Consider the following 18378-nt stretch of genomic DNA (forward strand, 5'->3'; position numbering starts at 1 on the left):
TTGAAGGCACACCATGCTGGTGGTAGGGGGGGTCACATCCCCCAATGGCCCTACTAATAAATGACCCTCCCCCAAATTCCTGTGGCACACCTGCAGACCATTTGAGGCACACCAGTGTGCCATGGCTTATACCATAGTCTTTCCAGACTGAAGGTTGCCAACCATCTCCCTATACTGAACACTATCTCCCGATTTCGTCTGATCTCAGAAGCTAAGCAGGGTCAAGCCTGGTTAGTACTTGGATGGGAGACCGCCTGGGAATCCCGGGTGCTGTAGGCTTATACCATAGTCTTTCCAGACTGAAGGTTGCCAACCATTAACCTCAGTAAGTCAGTGAGTGAGTGGGTCAGAAGGGGGAAGCTATTCTAGTCAATCCACTTCTATGATTCACACGGTTTCAGGCACGGTTCCAATTCAGCTCTTCAACAATTCTTGATTCCCCATTCTGAGAATGAAGAGTGCAGGTTTTTGTCTCAGTTCCCCATCAGACTGCACCACTGTGGAACCTGCTACCAGTGCCATACCAAATGCCACAGTAATAATCTGCTTCATCTTCAGGCCGGACACCAGTAATAGTTAAATAGCCATTGGTGCCGGAGGCAGAGGCCGTGAACCGATCCGGGATCCCTTCTCCTCTGTTGCAATCATTGCACTGGACATAGCGAGGGGCCTGACCATCTCCCTGTTGATACCAGTGAAAGTAGCTGCTCCAGCTACCATCGCTGCTTCTTGAGCAGGAGAGTTTCACTGTTTGTCCCAGAGACACAGACTGGGAGGCAGGCTGAGTTACTGCTGCCTGAGAACTGACAGCTTTGGGGAACAAAAAGAGGAGAAGGAATTGTCTTATTAATCTGTTGCAACCCAAGATCCAAATGCATTCATACACTATATCAATAGATTTCTTACTCTTGCCCATAAACTTGTATCAGATTAACCCTTGATGTCTGTACCTGAGCAGTAACTGAGAAATGCGAGGAGACACAGAGCCCTAGCCATGCTGAGGTCTGAAAAGGAGCTTAACTCTCTGCAGCAAACAGATTACCAGGTGGGATCTTCTCCCTTCCACTTTTAAACTCCCAAAAGCTGAACAGGGTCCCCGATATGCAAATATTCTCCCTGCTCATTGGCTATGCAGCAGCTTCATGTCTCCACTGAGAGTACGCTGGCCTGGAGGGCAGCCAATGGCCATAGGGACAATTTGCACAGAGGAGAGCCTTTATTGTATCCTAAACTGGACTTGCACCCAAAATGTAGCAAGTTTCACAGCCTACATGCCAGAACAACCTGGAGCTCTTTGTTCTCCAAACATGTTTCTTTGTGGTTTTGCTCTGTGCTCTAATTGGCCCATGTGCATTATAAGAACATAAGAAAAGCCCCACTGGATCAGGCCATAGGTCCATCTAGTCCAGCTTCCTGTATCTCACAGCGGCCCACCAAATGCCCCAGGGAGCACACCAGATAACAAGAAGACCTGCAAGGCATTCTGGGAATTGTAGTTAAGAACATAAGAACAGCCCCACTGGATCAGGCCATAGGCCCATCTAGTCCAGCTTCCTGTATCTCACAGTGGCCCACCAAATGCCCCAGGGAGCACACCAGATAACAAGAGACCTCATCCTGGTGCCCTCCCTTGCATCTGGCATTCTGACATAACCCATTTCTAAAATCAGGAGGTTGAGCATACACATCATGGATTGTACTAATAATAATAATATTATTATTATTATTATTATTATTATTATTATTATTATTATTATTATAGAAGAGTACTACTTAACCCTTTCCACACCTGCTGTTTTTCTCCTCCAAGTCTCATCCCCAAACCATACCACCCAAAATCAGTTTTGCTTGTGACTTTGAATTCAACTGGGGAAGTGAATAGCCAACCCAAGGTGGAAAGCAGGAAAACTGTTGGGTGAGCAAAGTTGATCAGTCGCTCCACGCTCTTGATTCTTTCCATCAGATATCACTGCTGCATGAGGTAGTTTTGTTGTTGGCAACCTTGAGTCTCGAAAGACTCTGGTATCGCGCTCTGAATGGTGGTTCTGGAACAGCATCTAGTGTGGCTGAAAAGGCCAATTTGGGAGTGACAATCCCTTCCACACCGGGAGCAAGTGCAGTCTGTCCCTGATCTGTCTCCCTGGCTATGGGCCTTCCTTCTTTGCCTCTTAGCCTCAGTCTGTTGGCCAAGTGTCTCTTCAAACTGGGAAAGGCCATGCTGCACAGCCTGCCTCCAAGCGGGCCGCTCAGAGGCCAGGGTTTCCCACCTGTTGAGGTCCACTCCTAAGGCCTTCAGATCCCTCTTGCAGATGTCCTTGTATCGCAGCTGTGGTCTACCTGTAGGGTGCTTTCCTTGCACGAGTTTTCCATAGAGGAGATCCTTTGGGATCCGGCCATCATCCATTCTCACAACATGACCGAGCCAACGCAGGCATCTCTGTTTCAGCAGTGCATACATGCTAGGGATTCCAGCACGTTCCAGGACTGTGTTGTTAGGAACTTTGTCCTGCCAGGTGATGCCGAGGATGCGTCGGAGGCAGCGCATGTGGAAAGTGCTCAGTTTCCTCTCCTGTTGTGAGCGAAAAGTCCATGACTCGCTGCAGTACAGAAGTGTACTCAGGACGCGAGCTCTGCAGACCTGGATCTTGGTATGTTCCGTCAGCTTCTTGTTGGACCAGACTCTCCACAACAATGAGAAATTTGGATCTCAATTACAAGTCCTGTTGTAAGAATGAGACTTGGGCACAGATCCTCTTAAGCTCTTTGTATTCTTGATTGCCTATTCAAGAGAGGAAGAATGAAGGTTTTTGTCTCAGTTCCCCATTAGAATGCATCACTGTGGCTCTTGCTGCCCCCTGTTCCCTCACCTTCAGCACAGTAATAATCTGCTTCATCTTCAGACTGGACGTTGGAGATGATTAAATAGAAGACATGCCCAGAGGAAGAACCAGAGAATCGGTCTGGGATCCCATCTGCCCTGGTGCTGGCAGCAGAGATCAAAAGTCGTGGGATGTGTCCAGGTTTCTGTTGATACCAGCTGAACTCATTATACCAGTTAGCGGTGCTGCTTCGAGAACAGGAGAGTTTAGCAGTTTGTCCCAGGGCCACAGACTGGGAGGTAGGTTGGGTCAAAATGGCCTGAGTAGTAATACCTTTGCAAAAAGAAGGGGGGGATCACCTTAATCTCTTTCTCGCAGTCTAACAGCCCAATCCTACCCAATTTTCCAGTGCTGATGTAGCTGCAATGCAGCCCTAATGTTCCCCTTCCTTGAGGAGGCCTCTGTGACTGCTCTCCCACTACATAACGCAGGGTATGGCGCTTTTGCACCAACGCTGGAAAAATGGATAGGATTGGGCCCTCAGATATCACAGGTGCATAAAAACAGAATACTGTACACAGATTTTTTGGACAGGTCTCATAGACCTGTCAAAAACTCGTTTTCCACCCCCTTACCTGAACAGTAATGGGGAAGCGCAAGGACAAGAAGAATCCAGGCCATGCTGAGATCAGGATCAGAGTCTGACCTTCTGAAGCACACAGAGAACTGGGTGAGACCCTCTCCCCTCCTTCCTTAAATGCCACAAAATAGATCAGCTCCGCCATGCAAATTTATTCTATTCTTATCGGCTACAGAGGAGTTTCAGACCTCCACTGAGAACACAGCAAAGCCAATGACTGGAGGAAAATACTTGGAGCATAGAGCAGGGGTCTCTAATCTTTTCAGCCTAAGGGCCGCATCAAATATCTGGCACAGAGCTGAGGGCTGGGGGAAAAATAATTAAATATAAAATTTAAATCAGAGATGGAACTTAGATGAATGAATAAATGAATGGGCTCCAATGTCCAGGATTTCTCCAAGCAGCAACACAGTGCAAGAAATAAAGCACTCAGTTAAATGGACCCCCATTCTCCCACCCCACAAGCACAACTCTGGTTGTGTTTGGTCAACTGGGCCAGAGGCTCTCGGGGGATCAGAGGCTGGCCATAGAATCTGGTCCCTGGGCCGGGGTTTGGAGACCCCTGGCACAGAGCAAAGTATTGGAATAGGCGTTTGCATTAGGTGGGAATTAGGGAGTGGTGATATATCCTGACATGGGGCAACGTTGAGATGGGGAGAAACAAAAGGGGTCTTCACAGGCAGTCTATTTGCTGTCTGAAATGAGGTCCTTCCACATGCACTCTTTTGGAGTACATAGCATGTGAAACAACCTTCTAATTAGACAAACATTCCTCCTAGGTTCTAGCGCACACTTCTTTGGGTCGGCCCCAACTCCTATATGCTGTTCTAAGGTTAAGAAGTTAAGGTTAAGGTTTCCCATGGGGGCTGGGGATAAGAATAGGCCCTCAGTTTGGCTGTACTTGTCGTAAGAGGCGACTAAACAGCCACCGGGTAGATGGGACTCGTTAGCCTGGGAAGGCAGCTCATCTAAGAGAAGGAAAACTCGGATCCCAAACCTCCACTGCCTTGTGGCTACATCCAGTTATGGAAAAGGCTTCAGGAGTCAACCTCGAGGCAAAATCGGAACCGGAGTCCCTGAGGCAGTTCATGGCTGAACACAGTCACATTCTGGCAACTCCTGCGACGCCGCTGGAACCAACTGTATTGGCCTCTGCCTTTCCATTGGACCATTTCAGCGACGTGGAGAGGGGGGATTTGCTGCATGGGTAACAGCCTATCCTCCATACCTACTTTACCCAGGCTTTGCGCACTGGAGAGGACACTGTTCCAGAACCACCATTCAGAGCGTGACACCATAGTCTTCCGAGACTGAAGGATGCCAACAACAACAAAGGATATTGTTGGGTCCTTCCTCCCTATGCTTGAGTGAACTGCAATGCTTAGAAAGAGGATCCATTTATATTGAACATCCTTCCGTAAGCACCACCAATTCCAGGTGGGGTAGAGGTTTGCTGAAATCTATAAATGGCGCTCAAATCTAGATTCACACTGCCCCCTAGAGGCTCAGGCCATGATTGCATCATAGAAAGTGCACTCTGGCCAAAGCGCAAAGTGTCCCACCTTCCTTCTTTTCCTTTTGTGTGTGCAGGTATGGTGGGGAGGGGGGAAAATCCCTGGGCTCTGGGCTTTCGGGGGACCTGGGCCATGACAAAACAAGCAAGGAAATTATCCCATTTCTATATCATTTTTCATTTGGTTTGAGTCTTCCACTTGCTCAGTTAAAACTGTCAATTAAAAACCTGTTTTAAAAATGTAGTCACATCTGGTTTGTTGGGAAAAAAATTTTTTTGGGGGGGGGGCGAGTGAGCTTTCACACTGGGCCTAGTGCAAGCTCCCAGAGGCCCTGTGTGTGTGTGGCTGAAATGATTACGTGTGGCTAGTGACTCTAAGGGCACAATCTTAAACGGCACATAGGCCAGCATAATTGCCCCGGGAGGATCGCAAATGTGCCGTAAAGCACATTTGCACCTCGGTGGGAGAAAGCATCCAGATATCAGTTATGCCGGATCCCAACCCCTGTCCCTGCGGAGAACGGACTGGCTTCAAGCCGCTCTGCTCTCCTCGGACTCGCCCCACCTCCAGAGGTGGCGCAGGTCCGAGGAGACCTATTGGGGCGAGCAGCCCTTACCAAGGGGTAAGAGCTTCCCTTTGCCTCTGGCTGAGCTGATGCAGCCAACAAACCTGCGTTGGATGCAGCACAAGCCTCCTGGCTTGCCTGCTCCAGCACAGGTTTGGATTGCGTCCTAAGGAGAGCTGGGGTCATTTTTCAGTGTGCTTCTTGGTATTCTAGTCTGCCTGACTACTACACCTCGGCTGGCATTGCCCCCCCCATTTTCCTAGGAACATGTTTCACCCCATGCCAAACCTGGAATCATTTTGAGAATCTATGCTTTGAGTGGTCACAAAATCCTCATTATTTTAATTATTATATTCCTTCAATGCTCTATCCAATGAATAGAAGATAATGCCATCAATAAAGTGTTTATGTTTCACTCTGTTTCTTTCTGAGCCACATTCATTTTCAAGTGTCATATCTGGGAGGCAACAATCCCACACATGTCTCTGCCACAGCAGGTGCATGGGAGCGCATGTTGTGACCCTGAGCACATGTGATCACAGAAATATGTTGATTCCCTAATCACATCACTGAATGTCTTCTCTCTTGACAATGTGCAACTTAATGCCTGCCTTGTATGTCCTTGTGGCAGCCTCCAATTTGGACTGTGAGGCACGTGGGTTAGTCTGTGATGTTAGACTGGACTGGACTGGGTTAGACTGGACTGTGATGCATGTGAGTTAGAAGCTGGATATTCCACCTAGCAGGCTGAGAGAACAACACTCCTTTTTCCATGTTGATTCAAGCAGAGGCAGAACCCATGAAACTCTGTTGAGATTGGGGATTCCCCACCCTGGGGAGGAAGAGTGAAGGTTTTTGTCGCAGTTCCCCATTAGAGTGTATCACTGTGGGACATTCTACCAGTGCTGTACCAATCACTACAGTAATAATCGGCCTCATCTTCAGGTTGGACATTGACGATAGTTAAATAGGCAGCATTCCCAGAGGCAGAACCAGTGAACCGATCTGGGATCCCTCCTCCTCTGCTGCTGGTGCTATAGATCAAAAGGCGGGGGCTTTGTCCAGTTTTCTGTTGATACCATGCAAAGTAGCTGTTCCAGCTCCCACCACTGCTTTGAGAGCAGGAGAGTTTTGCTGTTTGTCCCAGAGACACAGACATGGAGCCAGGTTGAGTCAAAGTGGCCTGAGAAGTGACACCTTTTCAGAGAAGAAGGGGGGGGGAGGAGTTATTTTAATCTCTTTTCTGCACTCTCAAATACCTCCCATGTGTAAAAACATGATATGGTAGCCAGATTTATTGCTCTGCCTCATAAACCTGTCAAAGATCATTCTCCACAGCCTTACCTGAGCAGTAATGGAGGAACGCAAGGATAAGCAGAGTCCAAGCCATAGTGAGACCTGGAAAGGAGTCTACTCTTCTGAAGCAAAGAGAGATCTGGGTGAGACCTTCTCCCCTCCTTTCTTAAATGCCACAGAACTGAAGAGTGCCCCCCACATGCAAATTAGTTCTGCACTCATTGGCTCCAGGAGAACTTCACAGATCCCCGGAGAATACACCTTTTTTCTTCCAAAATCAATGACCTCAGGGCAAATTTGCATGATGGAGAATTTTGGAACTTGGGAACAGCCCTATGCATTGGGTGGAAATAAGGTACTGGTCACAAGATCACCATATAATCTTGAGGACAGAAAGAAATTGCTTTTCGCAAGTGTTGCCAAGAATATCTTTGCCATCTGAAATGAGTTATTTGTGAATCCCCTCATTTGGGGATAGAGAGCAAGTGAACACTTCTTATTCTTATTTATCTACATATTCCCTCTATATTTACATTTTAAAAAAATGGGAGATGCAGTTATTAGACGCTGGTTATAGAAACAGGGTGAGCCTTCATTCAACCTTACCAGATCTGAGAATCCACGTAAGTTCTCTCCAACTCTCTCCATACCTCGCATTGGAGCATCCCTACCTGCTCTTGGTTGGTGACTCCCTCTCTAGTAGTTTGGGAGCCCATTTGGGGCAGGAGATATGTCTCTCTAACTCTTTTTACTACATAAACCATATTGTGCACTCTTGTTGTAGGAACTCAAGATATCACTATTTTAAATACACAAACATGAAGCTAAACAGGTGTATAAACTCAGTAGGGGGGCGTGTTGAATGAGATGGCTCAGTCAATTGCACACTGGTTGAGTGCTGGCCAGGGTTGCTCCCTCTGCAAGAAAGAGAGAGGGGGGACCAGAAAAAACTCTCACTTTTCCAGAACACTTTCCTGTTAAGAACAGAAAAGCATAAGAAGAGCCCTGCTGGATCAGGCCAAAGGCCCATCTCGTCCAGCTTCTTGTATCTCACAGTGGCCCACCAAATGCTTCAGGGAGCAGACAAGACAACAGACACAACCTGTGTCCTGGTGCCCTCCCCTGCATCTGGCAATCTGGGGGTAGCCTACCTCTAAAACCAGGAGCTTGCACAATACCTACCATGACTTGTAACCCGTGATGAACTTTTCCTACAGAAATTTGTTTAATCCCATCTTAAAGGTATCCAGGCGAGATGCCATCACCACTTCCTGTGGCAAGGAGCTCCACAGACTAATTACAAGCTGGGTAAAGAAATATTTCCTTTTGTCTGTCCTAACTCTCCCAACACTCAATTTTAGTGAGTGTCCCCCGGTTCTGGTGTTATGTGAGAGGGGGAAAAGTGTCTCTATCCAGCCCCTGCATAATTTTGTATGTCTTCCACCTTCCACCTTCCTTCACAATTGCAGGTCATTGGAGTTGTGGCTATGCTCAGTTATTTCTCTCATATAAGAATGGTGGACCAATACCTCCCCTTGGTGGCCAAAGGTAGAAGAACGGGCATGAATAAATGCCACAACTTAAGAAATCAAGCGCTCCATGCAGTCCAGTACTGAGAATGCCCTGAGTTAAGGACAGACTCATAGCTCTTCCCAGGATTGAGTCTGGACTGAAAGGGAAAATGAGAATCTTAGAGGAGTGAACAGCAAGTAGAAGACCCTCAGCATTGAACCCTGCCTCTTGTGAAGACCGCTTTGTAGGCTTCATCTCACTCTTCAGAGTTCCTGATACTGTTCAAACCCCAGCAGAACAGTCTTGTAGGGTGGAAATTCACTTTCAAGCCCTGTATGTCAATTTCCTACACACGGCTTCCTGCCTTATGTGCTTCTTTGTGGACAGGTTCCAGTCTGCGACTTGCTATCTGAGAATGTCTGAGTTTCAAATGGTTGAAACCAAAATTTGCCTACTATGTATCAAGCAAAACCTCTCTTGTGAATTGTGCAGGATCTCTTCAGGGGCACCTGGTGTCCCTACCAGGTGTGCAGTGACATTTCAAGGCCAAAAAACAGAAGTCACTAACTGACAGGCTAATAAGTCACAATCAGGCAAACCATTCTATGGCCTGCTGGTTTATATTGTATTCCTCATACATGCCCAATCGCGTCTGATCTTGGAAGCTAAGCAGGGTCAGGCTTGGTTAGTACTTGGATGGGAGACCGCCTGGGAACACCGGATGCTGTAGGCTTATACCATAGTCTTTGGAGACTGAAGGTTGCCAACCATCTCCCTATACTGAATTGAATTGTATAATATAAGTGTTCATCTGAGAAACCTCCTTCCAAAATAAAAACGGCACCTTTTTAAAAAGCCATTTATATTCCTGCACGATCTGGGAATGACAGCATGGCATCTCTCTTGCCCATGCTTAAAATTTTCTAGACTGGACTCCATCTCTATCAGTATCATGGATCTGTATCCATATGGGTTGGTGGTGGCCTTTCCTTGCAGAAGAAGATGGTAGATCTCTTTAGTTTCATCAGGTTAGTTTCATCAAGTGCCCTGGGACCATCATCTCTATGAACTTCGAACCAGGCCATCTCTATGATTCAAGCCATTCAGGCATAGATAAAATGCCTGAATGGCTCTTTAAGGATTCTCAATTATCCAGCTACCAGCTGCTTCAGAACAAAGGGCAATGCAGTGGTGAAGTCCTCTATGAGAAGAGGGTCCTTCTACCCAGCTCTTTAAGTATTCTTGACTGCCCACACTGAGAGGGAAGCGTGAAGGTTTTTGTTACCAGTTCCTCATTAGAATGCATCACTGTGGCATGCGCTATCAGTGCTGTACCACTCAGAGCAGTAATAATCTGCTTCATCTTCAGGCTGGATGTTGGTGATGGTTAAATAGCCAACATTCCCAGAAGAAGAACCAGTGAACCGATCGGGAATTCCCTCCACCCTGCTGGTGGTGATGGAACAGAAGGCGGGGGCTTTGTCCAGCTTTCTGTTGAAGCCAGTTAAAATAGCTGCCCCAGCTACCGCCGCTGCTTTTAGAACAGGAGAATTTCACAGTTTGTCCCAGAGATGCAGACTGGGAGGCAGACTGAGTCATACTGGCCTGAGAAGTGACACCTATACAAAAAGGAAGGGAAAAAGTAGGTATTATCTAAATCTCTTCCTTCTTAAGTATAAGACATGAATAAATACTTATATGGTTGTCAGCTCACAGACCAACACAAAGAATGTTCTCCATCCCCTTACCTGTGCAGTAATGGAGAAGCACAAGGGCAGGCAGGGTCCACACCATGGTGAGATCAGGAAAGGAGACTGACCTCCTGAAGCAGACAGAGAACTGGGTGGGACCTTCTCCCCTCCTTTCTTAAATGCACCAGGACTGAGGAACGGCCCCTGCATGCAAAGTTGTTCTTTGCTTATTGACTCCAGAAGAACTTCACACAGTTAATGAGACTAGCAAAGACACAAAACTGTAGGATAAATGTGCATCAAGGAGATTCTTGGAACCTGGGGACAGCTCCCTCTGTTGTCCCTGGATGAGGGACAAGTGAGGTTGTCCAGGTAGCATCACCCAGCACAGTTAAGTCTAAGCCATTTCAGTCCAACGTTGCATATACGCAACAGGAACCAAATGTGTACACCTGTGGGGTGGGGGAAAATGGGTTAAAGGAAAAAGAAGAGGAAACTTTTTTGCAAGTGATGCCAAGAGCAGGCAACACATTTTGGCCATAGTGCTGCACCTGAATTGTTGCTCAACATCCACACCCACATTTTGCAGGTTCTGTGGTTTTCTGGGCAGAGAGGTGAGTGTGCATGCACCCCACACTCTCATCATGGTTGCTGCCCCCACCGCCCCTACCTCCTTCCTGTTCCTCCTCTGCCATCTGGGTCTTCAAAACTGGCCAGGAAGGCCCCCACCACCACAGACAGTGAAGTTTGGGAAGCAGTGATGCTTTTCATGAAGGGCAAAGAATCGTGTCTTCTCAAGTCATTGTAAGAAGACAGCTTTAGTCCACATGTGTGAACCTGCACCAGATTTGGCCCTCAAACTCCACACTCATTCATTGGCATCCTTCAGTCTCGGAAGACTATGGTATCGCGCTCTGAATGGTGGTTCTGGAACAGAGTGTCCTCTCCAGTGCGCGAAGCCTGGGTAAAGTAGATATGGAGGATAGACTGTTTCCCATGCAGCAAATCCCCCCTCTCCACATCACTGGAATGGTCCAATGGAAAGGCAGAGGCCAATACGGTTGGTTCCAGCGGCGTCGCAGGAGTTGCCAGAGCGTGACTGTTCAGCCATGGACTGCATCAGGGACTCCGGCTCTGGATTTTGCCTCGAGGTTGACTCCTGAAGCCTTTTCCTTAACTGGATGTAGCCACAAGGCAGTGGAGGTTTGGGATCAGAGTTTTCCTTCTCTCAGATGAGCTGCCTTCCCAGGCTATCGAGCCCCATCTATCTGGTGGCTGTTTAGTCGCCTCTTACGACAAGTACAGCCAAACTCCACACTACACTTTGAATTTTTGCATGTTTTGGGGACAAACACAAACCCATCGCTGCTGCTGCTGCTACCACCCCCACCTTCTCTGTCCACCATGTCTTCAGAACCTAGATGGGCAGGCAGGCTTGAGGGAGTTCCACTCCCAAGATCTGCCCACCCTGCCAGTGAAGATGCGGAGCCTGAAGGAGGTGGTGCTTCTCAATCCAGTGACAGGATACTGGGTGCCGCAGCTTTCCCCACCTCCAGCTCTTCCCTTTCTCTCTGGCAGTGGTGCTAGAGAACAAGGTAACCCTCTCCACATCGTCTTCTCACTCGCTGTGCAACTGGGATTGAGTGGGAAACTGAACATAAGAACATAAGAACAGCCCCACTGGATCAAGCCATAGGCCCATCTAGTCCAGCTTCCTGGATCTCACAGCGGCCCACCAAATGCCCCAGAGAGCACACCAGATAAGAAGAGACCTCATCCTGGTGCCCTCTCTTGCATCTGGCATTCTGACATAGCCCATTTCTAAAATCAAGAGGTTGCACGTACACATCATGGCTTGTACCCCGTAATGGATTTTTCCTCCAGAAACTTGTCCAATCCCCTTTTAAAGGTGTCTAGGCTAGATGCCAGCACCACATCCTGTGGCAAGGAGTTCCACAGACCGACCACACGCTGAGTAAAGAAATATTTTCTTTTATCTGTCCTAACTGGTGTGTAAATGATTGGGAGGCAATCAGCAGTGTATCATCAGCAGGGAGAATCAGGTGGCGAGGACAGAGTTTGAGGTCTCACTTCAAGGGCACACCTGCTTGGGAATGAACAGGTTCAATTTCTGACCACGACCAAGTTTTAAAAAAGAAATCCTTTTGTATATGTGTCCTGCTTCACAACACACCACAGCTGCAGGTCATTCAAGCGTTCTCTGTGAAATATATATTTATTTGATCAAATGCAAGGCAGGTGAACCAACCTCTCCCTCTACAGGACAGAGGCAGGAGTGCAGATATAGCTGAGGCTTATTTATTGGGGTGGGGGGCTGTATTGCATGCAATAGTATCAAACATTTCCAGGGTGCCTTCCAAATTTGAAAACCACAATACACAACACTTGACCAACAAACAAATCACACTTATAATAAGACTGCTGGATACAATCCAGTAGTGCCTACAACATTTTCCATGATCAACTCAAGCACAGTGGCCATGTGTGGCCATTTGTAACATTGCAGACAGAAAAAATAAAGGTACTTGGGAAAAATATAAGGAGAAAATTATATTTCCAACTGCTTTGCAACTTCCTGGTAGCAGTCTCTGTTCTGGACAGTGAGCAGGGCCTCCGAGAGGAATTTTATCAGGGGGTACATTTCTTTTGGGTCCCTTTGCAAAGGGATGTGTAAAACAGTGCAGGGAAGGGTGGTGACAGGTGAGCTGAATAGGGGCAGGGAGGGGTAAACCACAGTGAGGGGAGGATAGAGACAGCTGGAAAAGTCTTTGGAGCCCAGGTCTACCCACCCATGTGGCATCAGTAGTATCCCCAGTATCCCCAGTCATGGTAATGTCCCCAGCATCCCATACGGGCAACAAATCTGATAGGAAAATGTCAGATCCCAGGAAATTTCTGGGCCCCCTTCATTGGCTCCTGGGCCCCACATTTTGCCCTGAGCCTGGGTACAAATTACCCCCTTTACTCCCCTCTCCTTGGCCCTGAGAGTGAGGATAGAGGTGTGAAGGTTGGGGACCGGACATTCTTGTGGCTGTGAGAATAAAAGGCCTTTCTCAGACAAAGCTCTGTAGAGATGCTTGATTCCCCACCATGAGGAAGGAGACAGAAGGTTTTTGTCTCAGTTCCCCATTAGACTGCACCACTGTGGAACATGCTACCAGTGCTATACCAGATGACACAGTAATAATCTGCCTCGTCTTCAGGTTGGACGTTGGTGATGGTCAAGTAGGCACTGGTCCCAGAGGAAGAAGCGGTGAACCGGTCGGGGATGCCGTCTCCCCTGCTGTAACCATCACACTGCACGTGGCGAGGGGCCTGTCCAGGTCTCTGTTGACCCCAGCAAAAATAGCTGTTCCAGCTACCAGCACTGCTTCTCGAGCAGGAGAGTTTGACTGTCTGGCCCACCGAGACAGATTGGGAGGCAGGTTGAGTCACCGTTGCCTGTGAATTGACACCTTTACAAAAAAGCAGAGCAGAAAATATTACCTATGCTGTGTTCGGGAGTATCACAAAAGCACAAACAGACAACATCGCCTTGCTGTTCTTGTTCAATCCTCTACTCCCTTACCTGAGCAGTAACTAAGGAGTGCCAGGAGAAACAGAGCACAGGCCATGGGGAGCATTGTGAAGGAGCTTGGTCTTACAATGCAAACAGGTCCTAGGGTGGGACCTTCCTCCATCTCTTAAATCCCCCATTGCTGAAGGATGTGGGCAGCATGCAAATTTGTTCTATGTTCATTGGCTGGGCGATGCTTCGCCAAAGATACACCAGGTACTTGGAAAGTTGATGGCCACAGGATAAATCTGCATGGAGGAGGGCTTTACAATCCTGGGAATGGCTCCCTGCTTTGTCTTGAATCGAAATAAGATCATAGTAGCAAAACCTGGTGCAGTTGATGTCGGGAGGACGACTATCTTTTCGCAATTGATGCCAAGAATGTTAATCATATGAAATGAGCTCCTTGTGTATGTAATCTGGGATACGTAGTCTGGGATAAATCTGGAGGAACTCTGGGGTACATCATGTGGGATAAATACCCAGTGAGCCATTTTTAATTCTAATTTGAATTCTCAACATTTTATTTCTATTTAGAAATATAGACAAAAAGACAAAAATGTGAAATGTCATTATAGGAACAATAAAAGCTTTTATTAGTCCTTCCCAGATTTGGAAATCCAGAATGATTCTTATGAAAATAAGTGTGCTCTGGGTCAAACACCAACTGGAGTGTGAAAAGAGGAAAGAGTTAGACCAACGTCTCACCAGATCAAAATCAAGTCATGCACACTTCTCTAGGCCAGCCCAGACACCCAAACTGTGTTCATCCTTGGTAGAAAAAGACATGCATTGACATTGGCCTTTATGCCTGAGTGGTTGGATAGCTCAGAAGAGGAAGCAACATACACTGAACATTGTCTTGCTTCACTTCACACCAACAGTGCCTGACATGCAGTTGGCTTCTGGGACCCTGACATTCAGCAGAGGTGGAGAAACTGGACTAATTGATCTCTCTAAAATTAAAGTGAGATTATCAGGCATCATGGGGGATATATGTATTGTTGTAAACTCAAATTCTGAGAACCATGTCATTCAGATTCCTATGTTGCCCCAATGCCTGTTTTTCTCCACATCAACTTTTGGTCTATTGGACAAATCTAGGCTTTGGCTCAAAGACTCAAAATACCAGAATGGTGTAGTGGTTCAGGAGTAGGACTAAGACCTGAAAGATCTAGGTCCAAATCCCGCTTCAGCCAAGAAGTTTCCTAAGTGACCTTGGGCCAGTCATTCTTTCTCTCTCAGCCTAACTCACAGGGTTGTTGTGAGGACAAATGGAGGGGAGGAACTCTGCACACCACCCTGAGCTCCTTGGAGGTATAAAAATGTGAAAAATAAATAAAGGCTAAAAGAGTATATCATAATCTCAAGCTATTATTATGGCTTCTTCCTCCCATTCAGTATAAAACAAGCAAAACCCTGTGTTTATTCTTCACTGTCTTTCTCTCAGGTCCCTTTTGGGTTCTTGCACCCTTGGGAGGAAGAGCAAAGGTTTCTGTTTCACTTCCCCATTAGACTGCACCACTGTGGAACACATTATGGGTGCTGTAGCAATCAAGACAGCCATAATCTACCTCGTCTTCAGGCTGAACATTGGTGATGGTTAAAAAGCCACTGGTCCCTGACAAGTGGGATGGGATTCCTTCTCCCTATTGCAACCTTCACTGTGCATGAAACTAGGAACCTGGCTAGTTGGTTGGCAACCTTCAGTCTGGAAAGACTATGGTATAAGCCTACAGCACCCGGTATTCCCAGGCAGTCTCCCATCCAAGTACTAACCAGGCCTGACCCTGCTTAGCTTCCAAGATCAGACAAGATCGGGAGATAGTGTTCAGTATAGGGAGATGGTTGGCAACCTTCAGTCTGGAAAGACTATGGTATAAACCTACAGCACCCAGTATTCCCAGGCAGTCTCCCATCCAAGTACTAACCAGGCCTGACCCTGCTTAGCTTCCAAAATTAGACAAGATCAGGCATGTGCAGGGCTAACCCCTGTTGATATCAGTAAAAATAGTCATGCCAGCTCCCACCACCACTTCTTGAGCAGGAGAGTTTCACAGTTTGGCCCAGAGAAACAGACTTGGAGTCCGGTTGAGTCATTGTCTCCTGTGAATGGACAACTTTGCAAAAAGGGAGAGAGAGAGACAGAGCGCAGAAAATATGACCTTTATTTATTTTCTGTGCCCTCAAATATCACATAATCACTCATAGAAATCTACCATGTAGACCAGCCATGCTGTGGCACACTGGTGTGCCGCGAATGGCCTGCAGGTGTGCCATGGGAGTTTGGGGGAGGGTCATGTATTAGTAGGTCCATTGGGGTATGTGAGCCCCCCACCAACAGCATGGTGTGTGTTGTCTACTGTCAATAAACTGATGGTGCACCTTGACAATTTTGGTACCTTGTCAGTGTGCCATTAGACGAAAAAGGTTGAAAATCACTGATGTAGACCATGCAGGTCATGTTGACATGCAGACCTTGTCACAGGTACCCTGCACTACCCACATCACATAGACGCTCATGTACCTAAACAATAACTGAGAAGTGGGAGGAAATATAGGGACCAGGTCATGGTGAAAGTTAAATAGAGCACAGGTTCCCGTGGCAAAAATGGATCTCTGCTGGGACATTCTTCTGTCTTGCTTGAAAACCACAGGAAATGTAAGTAGGTGCAAAGCAGGTGACATTCCTTGGTTGTACTCAAGATGGCGCTCCTCCCCTAGGATGATCTGAGTTTGCAGCCAGGCCAAAGATCAGAGATGGAGCTTGTAGGAAGGAGATTTCTGAGTTAGATCCTGTCACTTATCTAGGGTAGAAAAACTACATTCATTGCATCTTAGTCCAACGAACTAAAGGAGGAACTGCCCTAAACCTTAGCAAAAGAAATGGCTGCTGACTGATAGGAATAAAGAGCAGAGGAATTGACTGAGGAAGAATCCCTGGGTTGCAGGAGTTCTTGTTAACCCTTCCCACACCTGCTGATTTTCACCATCAGACCTTCCCACCCACAGCCAGTTTTGCTTCTGATCATGAATGGAAATCATGGAAACAAAAGCCCAGCCTGGTAGGGTGAACTCTTGGTAGAAAAAAAAAGGGGGGGTCTAATCAATACCTCCCACTTGCAAATTGTCCTCTTGCACCCAAACAGTAAAAGACTTTAATTGAAAGCATATCAGATCAAACTAGGAGGGGCAACAAAAAAAAGTGAGATATTTCTATCCAATATTTTCCTTTCTGCAGATTTATATCCTGCCTTTTTTCAATCATGGAACCCAAGGGAGGGTCGATGGGGTTCCCCAGTGTTCAGTGGCCCTGGCAGTGACTGCATCTAGACCTGCTTCAGAAAGGTGGATGAAGACCATATCCTAGAACTGGGTTTCTCTAATGCAAGTCTTTGACTCCAAGCACTTCAAGCACGAATAAAGATTCTCAGATCCCACACAGTGGAGGAAGAGAGTGAAGGGTTTTGTCTCGGTTCCTCATTAGACTGCATCACTGTGGAACTTGCTCCCAGTGTTGTACCAAATGACACAATAATAATCAGCCTCATCTTCAGCCTGGACGTTGGTGATGGTTAAATAGCCAATATTCCCAGAGGCCGAGGCAGTAAACCGATCTGAGATGCCTTCTCCCCTGCTGCTGCAGCCATTACAGTACACGAAGCGAGGGGCTTGTCCAGGTCTCTGTCGATTCCAGTAGAAATAGCTGCTCCAGCTACCATCACTCCTTTGGGAACAGGAGAGCTTAATGGTTTGGCCCAGAGGCACGGACTGGGAGGCAGGTTGAGTCACCGTTGCCTGAGAACTAACACCTTCCCGAAAAAGAAAAGAAAGCAACAACCATGACATTTTAGTGTACTTTGCTAGCAAACATCACAAAATCACTTCCTATGAAACAAACAGAATATTAGGGCGCAATCCTAACCCCTTATGTCAGTGCTTTCCAGCACTGACATAAGGGCAATGCAGCTCTGAGGTAAGGGAACAAACACACAAACTCCTTACTTTGAGGAGGCCTCCCTGAATGCCACCCAACTGCAGATGCAGCACATGTCCCATTGGCACCGCTATGCCAGTGCTGGAATGCACTGATATAAGGGGTTAGAACTGCACCCTTAATTGTTGTTGCGGACATATAGGCTTATGGAGAGTACGCTCTCTTGTCCTTTACCTGAGCAGTAACTGAGAAGGGTGAAGAGAAAGAGGACTTGGGCCATGTCGAGTCACACAATGAATATATGCTGATGAACCCACCACATGTCAAGTGGATTCCTTCTCTCTTTCTTAAAGGCAGTTACAACTGAAAGACCGTCCGCCATTTACTCACACCCAATGGCCTTCTGTAAAACAGCAGTCCTCCTCGAAGGACAGGTGACATCCCTGCCAGGCCAATCAGCAGAGATCACATCTGCATGGCAGAGATTTGTTGAGTGGGGAAGGTCCCTTGGTGTGTCCAGGATGGCAAAGTTGTATCTGTAGCATCACTCATAGTTCAAAAGGGAAAGACCAAACACTAAGCCCTTGAGAGGTATGAGAGTTGCCTGGCTATACAAGTACAAACTTGGTAAGGAGGAATGGAGTACAGAGACAAGTCTTGGCTGATTTCTGGGGTACGCGTGCTCAAGACTGGTCAGGTTTGATTTTGTACAATGAGTGAGCAGGAAGAGGCAAAGGATTATTTCCTGTGTCACATCAAATTGTACATTTGATGCTGTCACTCAAGCATTGCTTGTGATATATTCATTCAACCAGAGCACCCATTTT

The 18378-nt window shown here is 47.1% G+C and overlaps 1 gene segment (V, D, J or C); it reads right to left on the reverse strand.

Moving 5' to 3' along the window:
- Positions 1-17097: 17097 nt before the first annotated feature.
- Positions 17098-17831, reverse strand: LOC136634459 (immunoglobulin lambda variable 4-60-like). The segment is given in 2 exon segments: positions 17098-17426; positions 17786-17831. Coding segments are annotated over 2 exon segments (375 nt in total).
- Between the last annotated feature and the right edge of the window lie 547 nt (positions 17832-18378).

Source organism: Tiliqua scincoides, chromosome 14 (assembly GCF_035046505.1).
Source record: "Tiliqua scincoides isolate rTilSci1 chromosome 14, rTilSci1.hap2, whole genome shotgun sequence".
Lineage (NCBI taxonomy): Eukaryota > Metazoa > Chordata > Lepidosauria > Squamata > Scincidae > Tiliqua > Tiliqua scincoides.